This window comes from Colletotrichum scovillei (genome assembly GCF_011075155.1).
Source record: "Colletotrichum scovillei strain TJNH1 chromosome Unknown Contig00008, whole genome shotgun sequence".
Lineage (NCBI taxonomy): Eukaryota > Fungi > Ascomycota > Sordariomycetes > Glomerellales > Glomerellaceae > Colletotrichum > Colletotrichum scovillei.
Genome location: NW_023336266.1, coordinates 2055180 through 2067065, shown reverse-complemented (window position 1 = coordinate 2067065; position 11886 = coordinate 2055180). Strand labels below are relative to the sequence as shown.

The 11886-nt window shown below is 53.4% G+C and overlaps 1 protein-coding gene across 1 annotated transcript; it reads right to left on the bottom strand.

The window, feature by feature from the left end:
* Positions 1–1312: 1312 nt before the first annotated feature.
* Positions 1313–7865, bottom strand: HER10_EVM0012655 (uncharacterized protein). Its single transcript, XM_035483183.1, has 2 exons — positions 3540–7865; positions 1313–3488 (listed from the first exon to the last, which is right to left on the bottom strand). Exons 1-2 carry the CDS (start codon positions 6320–6322, stop codon positions 2198–2200), a joined length of 4074 nt encoding a protein of 1357 aa, XP_035331071.1. The 5' UTR covers positions 6323–7865; the 3' UTR covers positions 1313–2197.
* Positions 7866–11886: the final 4021 nt, after the last annotated feature.

Sequence of the window (11886 nt, the reverse complement as noted above, 5' to 3'; positions counted from 1 at the left end):
TCTAGCTATGTCCGCATTCTCTTACTAAAGGCGACTACCTTATCTCAGGCAAAGAGAAAGAGAGAGAAATGACAACTTGGTGGTCGCCTTTCTCGGCATAGGAGAAAAATCGCGCAGCTCGGGTGGAGAAACGTACTCGAGACTCGAGGATCAAGTTCCAGCCAAGTGTATTGTCTTGCGAGTCTTCCCCTGGGCGAATTGACTCATACATAAATCATTCAAGGGATACGAAGGTGTTTTATGCCCAAGCGATATGTCCGTTCTCTTGGGATGAAAGTCGGAGTACATTACTGGAGCCCCCTGCTTAAAGCTGACGTACGAAAAACTCTGTGTTCATCTATAACCTAGAAGTAACAAAGCTGCACACTACAAAGTAGAACCAAAACAGCTCTCAATACTCCTCCCCGCCTCTATCAAAGCATTCCTTGAAGAATACCCACCTACCGCGGTAGGACGATGACTCTTTCCAACTTTAAACCCCCGTCTTGACTGCCTTATGAAGATCGGAAAGATAATGTATATGAGATATTCTCAGCCGACAGCAGTACGACTATCTCAAGGAGGAATGGATTTCGTGTAGACTTCATCCAGGAAGCCCCATGTTGTCTTGTCGTATCCGAGCTTTTGCGCGCTGGGAAGTCGGCATCTTATAGAATCCCAAGCCGTAGACCAGCTGGTGCGTGACATCGTATCAAAAATCATAAAACAACTCCCACGATTTGGTGTATTTCAAAGGGAGAGGATCGTCAGCGTGCCAGGAGATGGCAGTGCAACGCATGGTGAGAAGGACGCTTCATAATATGACTAGACATGGCAACAAGGTTCATCTATCCTGACACTCTAACGCATAGAGAAAGCACAGTTCTCTTCAACAAAGTGCGACCCGAGTAACGAGGGCAAGCCACCCCCCCCCCGAGACTCCTACAGAAAATCGTGACAGTATACCCACGCCAGCCATTGAAGGATCGACAAGGCCCATTTTCAACTCAAAGAAACAGGGACTTGCGAATGCAAGCTATATAGTACAAACCATCAGTAGAAAGTTAGCTTCTGCATACCAAGGACCTCCAATCATCAAGACAAATATCACCGAATTCTTCTATACCAGAACTTCGGGCCTCTTGATGTACTCTACGGTAAGAGCTCTGGTTCAAAAACACAATCCAGACTCATGCTGGCCGAGTTCTCCAACCGAGACGCGTTCTCACCTTTGCGTAATGAAGTAGTTAAAAAGTGCTTCCTCCGGCACCAAAGCCGATGTTGAAAAAATTCGATCACAGGCATGTATAGTGCGTGCAGGACGCCAGTAGTTGATTCAGAATGTTGTCTCTCATTGGACTTTGATTTGTTTGGGATATATCCTTCAATACCTGTCTTCCTCTCGGCCCCTTCCCTTAGATTCGAACAAAGCAACAAAGATTGGCATGTGTGTGTAATGCGACCCGATCAGTTGAAAAAAATGAAACAATCCGTCCCGTGTTCCCCGGTTTGTGACGAACGCAAAAAAAGAAATGAAGCAAAAAGTCAAGAAGACAAAGTTCTCAAGGGAAGCAGAAGAAGCTCCCTTGATAGGCCTCAAAACGAAAAACAATTGCGAACCCTGATTCCTCACACACATCCCTTGACATCCCTTGAAGATCCCGAACTGAGAGGGAGTTTGGTTATCCGCTCTTTCCAGTTTGACCCCAAAAACGCCGAAAATCAAAACAAGTGACCACGAGTAAGAAGGGAAGAGATTTAAACTATCATTACTTTGATGATGTGGTGGTTCGAACAATACTGACGGTGAAGAAGAGCAAAAGCCACCTGAGCTTGGGAGAGAAAAAGTCGGAAATTGCTCTGGGCTGCGAAGACTTGAATAGGAGCGCCGAAACAGAGATGAAAAGGAGGGCTCGTTCAAGAGCTTTGAGTAAAGCGACCGTCGGCTTGGACGGATCCATATAATGCTGTGGCGATGCAAAGAAATTCTCCATGAATGAAATGATAAGCCCGCCTCGTGAGGCTGCGAGGGATGTGCTCGTCAACGCCAGACTCTTTGATGTTGCTGTTATTGCTGTCATGCGGAGAGAGAATCGTTTAGTGTTCTTCTCCGGTTCCATGTCGTAACTTTCGTTGCTGTGAAAGAGATACGCAATTTTCGTGTATGAATGCATTCGAGTGTTGAGAGCAAGCATGGCGGGTATAGTAGACTAGGTATTTAGCCGAGCTTTCGGAAGCCTTCGACAGTAAGCATCGGGACTTCCACATCGCTGAGGCCAAGAACACCCTCATCGCGTCTGCGGTCGACGAAGCCGTTGCATTCGGCAACGACGATGCTCCACTCGGCCAAAGCACGACCGGCGTAAACGGCGCGCTTGACGTAAATTCCCGTCGGGCGAAGGGGCTGCGTAAGAGGCTCGGGGCCGGTCCTACGGCTTCCAGATTTGGACAGATGAGGCCGTTGCTGAGCCTGGAGCACGGCATGAGCCTGGGCCATGGCCTTGGATTGCGGGGGTTGGGGCTCAGGCTCCGACGGCTGCTGCGCCTCCTCCTCGGTCTTGCTCTCGGTAGGCGATGAGGCCGTTGATGAGTCGGAAGACACGGATGAAGCAGATGACTTCTCTGCACTTTCAAAGTCGAAGGTCATCAGCTCGACGTTCGGGTTGTTCTCAAAGTCGAACTTGTTGCTGAGCCTGCGCACGAGAGAGGATGACGATACCGCAGTGACCGAAGACTTGCGCTCGAGGGTGGGGGAGGCGAGAGGACTGGCGTTCCTGGCTTCGTCGACAAGGCCCTTCTTCTTGGAGCCAGAGACACATCGTGTAGGATCGGGAAGACCAGCAGCAGGTGGAGGAGGGTTGCTGCCGCTCCTCGAACGGGAAGTGACCCAGGCCTGCGCCGGGGCGGGGAGGCGCGGGCGAGTAAGGATACGATCGCGAGGCTGGGCGACAGCAGGAGACTGCCAGGTCAGCGTGAACTTGAACACGAACTTCTGCTCCATGAAGATTGGCGAGGCGCCCGGCGAGCTTCCGTCAGACGACGTCGTGACAGCTGAGGCCGATGAAGTGGAAATTTTGGGAGGCAGAGGCGGGCCTCCTTGACGGCGTTTGGAAAGAGTGGCAGACTTGGGCGGCGTCGTTTCCTTGCGCGAGGACTCATTGTCCTCGCTATCCGAACCGTTACCACCCAAAGACAGCACCTTGCCAAGCAGAGACCAGCGCTTCTTGCTGTTGTCGGGCTTGGCAACCTCCTTGGTTTCTGTCGCCGGTGTTGATGACATGACTCCCTCGCCATTGACAATTTTGGAGAACGAGTCGAAAGGCTGGTTGAAGTAGCCTGGTTGCGGAATGTTCACTTCCGTACGGATGATCATGAACTTCTTGCCCGGCGTGGGGAGGCATGGTGATGTCGAGGGCGGAAGCCTTCCTGCGGCATCGGCGTCGTTGCGGAGGAAGAGGTAGTGGGCCCAGACGGTCTTCAGTCTCGCTGCGGCAACAAGGAAGATTTCACTGGTGAATGTTAGTAAGTCTTGTTGACTTGCGGGATATGGCATAACTCACGCGTCAACTTCGTTCGCGCTGCCGCCGTCACGACATATGCGCCAGCAGAGCAGGCGCATGTAGTAGCCGCGCACCATTGGGCACCAGTGATTGAAGTAAGTGTCGAACGTCTCCTCGGAAAGCAGCCAGTCCAGACACAAAGCCTTCTTCCGTACCGGATTTGCCGTGACTGCCTCCCAGGTCGAGAAGATGAAGGACAGGAGCCGAACTTCCGTCATAGCGTTGTCGGAAATGAGCATCTTTCTGCAGACGTTGAGCCAAAAAGACCAGTCGATACTCTTGGCGATATTCGGGTTCTCGAGATCGTCGAGCTGGTCGTACGCCACCAATGCCTCTTCCAAGAAATCACAGAGCGTGAACACGGCGCTGTGGTCGAAAGCGGATACGCGGCGGGTCGCAGCACGAGTCACAGAGAGGAAGGCTTCAGCAAAGGTTCGTCTCGCGGCAGCAATGACTGGTAACGTTTCGCCCAGAATATCCTTCAACAACACAATGAGGCGGTTCTCGGCCATGTTCTTCAATAAGTTCCCTGGAATTGTCATCGCGGTCGCAGCAGCATCAGCACCGTAAAATGAATCCGTCGGCATGGGCGGGTTGTAAATAGCGTCGACTTCGGCCTGGCGGTGGATCGTGGACTCGATACACGCAAGAATCTGCGCCTGTACCAGTATAAAACCTGGTGACCGCGCCTTCTCAAGCAGAGGGAGGCCTTCGGGCATGAACTCCTCGGATAGAATGTGGTAGTACTTGCAGAAGATGAAAAACAAGTCAGTATCACCACCACGCCATCGCGTCACCCAAGGGCTGAACCAAGGGATCCTCGCCGCCATCACGGAAAGTTTCACTCGTTCCTTGAAGCGAGCACTGATTGTCTTTTGCGATTGCCAGCCCAATACGCCCACATTAGGTGGGAATAGGGCCATGATGTCCTCGCTCTCGCCGCCATTCTTCTTGGGCAGCCCAAACTCGTCAGCCGTCCTTCGAATGAGCTCGGGTCGCAAATCCCACAATCGCACGAGGATCTCGGCCACAGACGGGCAGAAAAAGAACGCGTACGCGCACGCCTTACCGCACCAATTGACGAGACTGAGAGGTGCGTGTCGGAGCGACATCTTCTCCACCACGATTTGCATCTGCCTCATGAGGTTGCTCACAAACATGGTCCGTACATTGTGCTCGGCGGATTCGGCAAGGAAAGCTTGGCTCGATGCCTGTGATGAGTCTGCTGTGGACTGGGTGCCCGATCGCGGTCGGACGCGTTCGTTTGGTGAGCGATCCACCAACGACATGAAGTACGTCGTCGTCTGTCGCCATTCTGGTCGCATCATCAGCATGGTCAAAGCCTCCAGCAGAACCGGCCGGTCAACGCCTGGGAGCTGCTGGCCCTGACCGTCCAGCATATCCAGCAAACCAGTCCACCACTTGTTCAGCACAATCGCCCTCCGCTCGACATCTTCCAGAATGAGTCCCTTGTTGGTGATGTGATTCATATAGGTTCGCAAAAATGGCAACAAGGTTACACGCACGGAATGCATGCGCTGGGCCATGGTTTTGGTGGCGAAGCTTCCACTCTCGGTGTCGAGCGACCGGAAAACCGACCAGATGGTGTCCTTGTTGACCGACATTTCGCTCATCAGAGACTCGTCCGTTGCTGTTGTTTGGGATTCGGCGAACGAAGCTGGTTTCGACTCGGGCTTTTTGATCTTATTACTATTATTGTTGTTGTTGTTACTGCTGTTTTTGGTCTTCTTGCTGGGCTGATCGTTCTCAACAGCAGGTTTGGGCGGAGGCAGGCTCAGTGATGATGGGGGCAAAGCATTCGTATCGATCTCGTTGTTTGATCCCAGGGTGATGAGCATGCTTTTCGGTCGCTGCTTAATCTTTGTCAAGAAAGTGCTGGTTCTGTTCAGGGTGCGTGCAGGCTTTAATGATTCGGCACTCTTTGAAGCGGCAGTCTCTGTGTCGACCAGCATAGACACTGGCCTCTTGCGGGTCGAGTCCACACCCTTGATGTTCTCGTTACTTGGGGCCCTGCTTCGGGAAGGGCGAGAAGGCGGTGGAGCGGGAGGGTCTGGATTTCGCTTCGGGGACGGGGAACGGGATGTGGACATCCATGACTTCTTCGCAAAGGTAGCAAAACTCTCCGAGACCGTCCTGGGGCGTTCTGGCTCGAGAGGTCGCGTCGGCGGTGTCGGTGCTACGGGGGCGGCAGACGTCGCAGCAAGAGGTGCAGCGCTCACGTGGTCTCCGGCATGAGTGCTGGGTCTTTCGGGCATGGCGGGTCGTTCGGGCACCGGCGGCTCCTTGAACTTTGACGGCGATCTAGATGTTGGTAGCCAAGATTTACGTCGCTCCATCAATGAAGCCCTCCTCCCCCTTTTCTGCAGCTTCTCGGCATCTTTGTCCTTCTCCTTTTGCTTTCCATCTCTCGTGTTCTCCTTGTCCTCCTCTTTTGGAGGTTTTAACAACATGGCCGGGTTTGGTCGTGGCGCGGCTGCTGCGGCTGCGGCTGCGGCCGCCTGCTCTTTAGCAGCAGCTTCCTTGGACTTGCCGTCGAGGTAGAGGTTGGTGTTGAACTCGGGAAGGGTGTCAAATGAGGGAAGCTCGAATGCAGCTCGTCCCTGCACGCTCGAGCCTTTCTGCTGTGTGGGTGCTGTTGTTGATGAAGTTGTAGACGCTCCTGAGGCGTTGTTACGGTCGTCGGAGGTATGGGATCGGTGTAGGTAAGAACCATTAACTGGTTGGACAACGGCCGGAGCCATCGTCAGCGTCGGGCCTTTCATTTCATGGCAAGTCGCACCAACACAATTAGAGAGGATTCCTCTGCCAGTACACACAGGTACAGAGACAGAGACAAGCAGCAGGTGCAGGTGTCGGTGCCCGTGCCGAGCTCTGGTGGGCTGTTATTTGCGATCGCGCGGGCAACAGTGACCTAGAGCATGCAGTTGCGACTAGGAATGCAATGTACGAGGGTCGATTTGGGTTGGGTAAGGGAGGACGGCCGGAATGCTCGGTGTGTTACGGTGGCACGACGTCTGCAGTCTCCCAAGTTAAGGTATGTAGTAAGGCGGCCTTGTGAGATAAGGTGTGGTTAAGGTCAAGTTAAGGAATTCCCCCTCAATTGGACATGACAAAAAAACCTGGGGTGTGTACAGGCAAGGAAAGGTGTTTCTTTGGTTTTGGGTTTGTCGGCGATCGGTATGGTAAGGTATGCTCTGGGCCGGCAGAGGGAGGGAGAAAAAGATACAAGGCGGCAAGTGGACGGGAGGGTTCGTTCGTTGAGGGTGGGCGATCCAGGGTGTGGATAATGAGATATGAATAGTATCCGTTCGGGGTCCGTAGGAACAAACCGTTCAGGTTCTCGAGACAAGAAGGAACAATCGAGGCGGAGCCGTAAAACGAGCGAAAAAGGAACGAACGACTGGTGGTGAGGCGAGGCAACCAGCTGCTTCTCTTGCGTCCCTTCTCAGGTATAAACCTTGATCTGGGTCTGTCTGGGTCTAGGTCTTGTTGTTCGGTGGTGGTTGTGGTTGTGGTTGTGGTGGTTGAGCGGGTTTGTCTGGGTTTTTGCTTTCCTGGTTCGTTGCAAGGTCCAATCCAGCGGCAGCTTCGTCGGGGATCAACTGTCGACGCAAGGACAACGCAAAAAAGAGGAGGCTGTTGCGTATCCGTACGGAGTAGATACTGTGTGTAGTAGTGTACACGGAGAAATCCCAAGGTCGAGCGAGGGTGTCTGAGCAGCGAGCAGGACTGGGAAATCTGAAAGTTGGTGCAGCCGCAGCGGGAGGTGACGGTCGGGGTGAAGGGTTCCCTGTCCAAGACTGGAGCTGGAACGTTTCAAAGTGAGAGAGGGCGATAAATAGCGGAGCTGGGAATATTATGACGGCCTCCACCTTTTTTTCTTGTCGCCAGGGAACGCGCGCTGCTGCTCTGATGCGACAGGAGAGAAAAGACGGTAGATGCTAAGATGATGCAAATTAAACGCCTTTCCGGTCACCGGGCGAGACAAGGAAGCTTGTTGGGGGAGGAGGAGGAGGAGAAGGGGAAAGAATTGTGCAAGAGGGTCTTGGACTCGATGGATCGGCCGATATTCAATGTCTCAAGAGGCAAATGACACAAGAAAATAACGAGAGAAAGCTGACAGCCCGGTAGGCAGAGTGACAGTAGACAAGGTAGCGAGAGTGGATTGGTAAGAGTCGTGCGTTTGCCCGAGGTACGGTAGCGAAAGGGATGACGAGATGTCAGAAAGATCTTTGGAAGGAAGGATAGGCACACAAGGGAAAGAAAGCTTCAAGGTCCAAGGCAGAAAGAGCGAGCGAGAGAGAGAATTGCAGGGACGGATCGAACAATCGGGAAACGGGAACACGACGGACGGGGGAGGTACGGGGGGGTACGGGGTTAGCGGTCACAGACGGAGGAGACGTAGACGCAGAGATGCAGCAAGTAAGTACCTTCGCAAGTAACAAGTAGCGGGTAGCAGTAATAATAGAAACCAGGAGCGCACATAATACGTCAGTGGGAATCAGGTATTAGCAACTGGAGTAGTAATATTACTCCCACTATGCCACATACAACGCACCTTACGCAGTAGTCCCTGGGAAAGTGAGGTGAGGGTACGGACTAATGGTAAGGTACATCACCGTACGCAGTACGAGGCAGAAGAAGTGCCATGTACTGTACCTGCCTCGTCTTGGCTTTGGTCTTTTTCGATAAGTCTCTTGCTCTTATTCTCATTCGTCCTAGATCATGATGAAGTATGCCTGCCTCTCTGATTTAATCGGAAGAAGCAGACATAGACGAAGAATATCCCGCTAAGCCACCAGATTCTAAGGTAATACACACGAGAAGGTACGGGCGGCCCAATGTAAGATTCAATTTCTCTTAAATCCATCAAATTGGTCCGCCTCATGTACAAAGATCCTAAGAATTGAGACGGTCAGCTTTCTCGCGGCGGCGCCGCCCTCTCTACTAAGAATTGAGACGGTCAGCTTTCTCGCGGCGGCGCCGCCCTCTCTAAGGTACACACAGACGCCGCACCCTGCCTAAAGCAGCTCGGCAGCACAGCGGCACGTTAAAAAATCAGGAGAAATAAACGTTGGGTCGCCTCCCGTCCGGTCTGATGTAGGAGAATAAAACACAAAAACGGACTAATGCAATTCACTCCCTTTTTTCCCTTCCCGCGCGAAATGTTTGAACGCGTGTGAGATGTGCGGCCGTGCAATACTTCCGTCGCCAAAATACCTGACCAAAAAAAAAAAAAAAAAAAGTAAAGTGTTCGTCAATGTACCTGTACATGTGCCAACAAAAGCCCAACCTCCTCCCTTCCCGTATCTCTACGCACTACGGTACGGATAACAGGATGGATCGAAGCTAAACGGGGTGACGAGGGGAGGGGCTCCTCTCTTTTGGCGCGTTGGAACTTGGGATCATGGATTCCATGGTCCACGGATGGGTTTGACGGGGTGGATGATCGCCGCAACGCCAGCGCCAGCGGGGATTAATACGAACGAGGGTACCCGCCTTTTCCCTCCCCTTTCTACCAGTGCCGTCCCAGGAAAATCAGAGACAACTAGAAAAAGACAAGAAAACCTGCCTTGGCCCACGGCAGCTCTGCTGGCCGAGAGAGACACGAGATGCCTGCAAGGAGCGGGCGGGGGGAGGAGAAGCTGCTCGTTCATTGTGTGCCTATAATCAGTGTTCCCGCACTCGTACCAACTCGTACGGAAAACGCCCTCCCATTGTTCCGACTTTTGTTCAACAGCACATGTGTCCAGCTGTTCAAACGAGCCGCTAGTCATTGTGCACATTCCGACCAGCACGTACCTTAATCATGATACCGCATCTCCGAGTCTTTAGACCCTATCAAGTATCAGTAGGAGACGCGCTTTTACTCTCTCTCAAACGCACCCAATCCCCTTCGCGACGAATTCGAGGGACCGACCTGACCTGAGTCTGAGACCAGTGCGCGCTCAATCCTCCCACTACACCATGTCAGTCGTCTTTGAAGTTTAAGAGGGGAGAGGGGGATCTACCCGCGGGACGGATGGCTTGTCTTTCAAGCTTGTTCTACCTGTCCGCCCCCTTCAGAACTGCCCCTGGCTAAAACTAAAGCGTTCACGCTTCGGCGGCCGGTCCCATTGGCTCTCTGCTCAACTGTCTCACCGATCGAGGGGGGGTTTGTCCAGCGTTCTCTTCCGTCTCTTTTTTTTCTCTGTTCCTGCTAGCGTTCGCGAGGGCGGTACGGCGTTTTAGTGTACAAGGCACAGAGCTAGCAGCTGCTGTCCAACTCTCAACATTGGCATTGACAGTGAGAAAAAGCCCCTGAGTTAGTAATTCGTTCGGTACGCACAGAACATTCTGAACGAACGTGTCGAGCGAACGGGCGTGATGCGAGTCGCGCGTTCTGCATGATAGCCTTGATAGCTGACATCTGCAAACGCTCGACCGTCAAGTCAAACTCCCCCCGACCCTCTCCAAGTCTCTCTCAGGGCGCCAAGTTCTGACAAAGTGTTCGGGCGATTTTCGTCTGGCCTTGTCCTGGGGCCTCCTGGCTCAGCGCACAACAAGGCGAGGGAGCCAACACCTGTGGGAGATCAAACGAGTCGACCGTTGCTTGACCCGCTTCGCTTCATCGGTACTCGGCAGGGTACCGTGGACGCTGGAACAGAACACCGCAAGTATCACGACTCGCAACACTTCGGGTTGGGCGCATGGCGTGCGTGGGGGCTCTCTCTCCAGCCAAGCCAGCCCACCGTGCCATCCTGCTGTAATTCGGCCGATATTGAAGCGCTGCTGCAGCTGCATGTGCGCATCTGCAGCCAGGTGGAAGGGCCCTGCAGGCTGCAGACAGGAAGATAATGGCGGCAGTTCCAACTTCCAAGATGTATCTGTCCATGGCGGGCAACTGGCAAGTGTGAGAGTCGCCTGACAGCATGTCCGATCCGGGTTTGATCTTGTTCCCGCGCCTCCGACCAATTTACACTTTGTGCATTCCCACTAGTGAAAGCGCCTTGAGCATCGAGGGTAACGGCGGTAATGAAATTGTACGCCCCGTTCGACTCAAAGTTCCGCTTCTGGCGTTTGCCAACGCGCCACATTATTCCCATCTGGAGAGTCGTAGCTGTTTGGCGGCCCATATTCGAATAGCCAGGCGCGCGTCACCGGTACGCAGGGGCCAGCAATTCCCGGTGTTCCCATTGTCCTTTCAGCTGTGCAGGGCCGTCGCCGTTGGAATTCGCGGGAGGATATCCCGTGCTCCAAGGCACAAAAGACAAAAACTTTGTTCTCCCTCCACATATGAACGATAATCGGGAGGAATGAAAGTGTCTCGGCTCATAATGCTAAAGTGCCGTCTCGTGCCATCGTCATACGCCGGTGGCTTGCGTGCTTGCTTCGCCGGTATGCATCGATCTACACTGGATTAGAGTGCCTGGATTCGTTGTGCGACTGCCAGCAGGGCATCATCCAATGTGGTTCCGCTTGTCAGCTGTCAAGCATCGCACATCGCAATTCCTGACTTTGCTCGAATTGCCATGCCTCGTTGCTTTGCCCCCCTGTCCGGGAGTGGGAACGTTAGCTCGCCAATAACCTTCCCACCTGTATCCCAACACGGCTTATGCCATCATCGCCCAGGGAAGGGGTCCGTCTTGCTCTCCGAATCCTCCGATCTTCCTTGGTCTTCCTTTCAGGCAGGGTCCTAGGTAGATGGTTTTCTCCCTGAATAGAGGCGCCTGCCCAGTCTGCCAATCGGCCCCATCAACAATCACTGTTTGGATTCCGCTGGATGAACTAGAGTTGAATTTCCTCTGCTAGGCATCCGTCAGTAGCAGACTTGCGAGCGCGACTTCGGGGTAAAAAAGAAAGTCAGAAGAACGAAAGAAGAAGAAGAAAGGTGCGGCGACTCGAAGAGATTAAACAGCGTCCGTGAGCGAGGCTCGTGGACCCGGATGGCGCTACTTTCCAGGCAGTCATCCTCAAGCTGAGCTCCGCCTCAAAAGGAGGAAGTTAGGAACTTGCACTTAGCCTTGCGGCCAAGGCCCGAGGAGCCGTATCTCTGGATCTGTCATCAGCTTCAATATTAGCAGACAAGCGAATTAGGCATAGCGTTCCCCTGAGCAAATGTCCCCACCGGCAGACACGCTCGCCATCAGATCATGGCCGCCAGGACATGTAAGCTGAAATCTCTGCCGTCGCGACTGGTCGCATTCTCGTAGCGCAAGCCTGCAATGTGGCCGATACGCGGGCGGGCGGTATCAAATCCCTTGCTCACTGCTCGCATCGCCTTGACTTCACGTTGGCGGTGAGCCGGGCAGTCCGGGCAGCAGAAATGGGACCGGGCAGATTGATG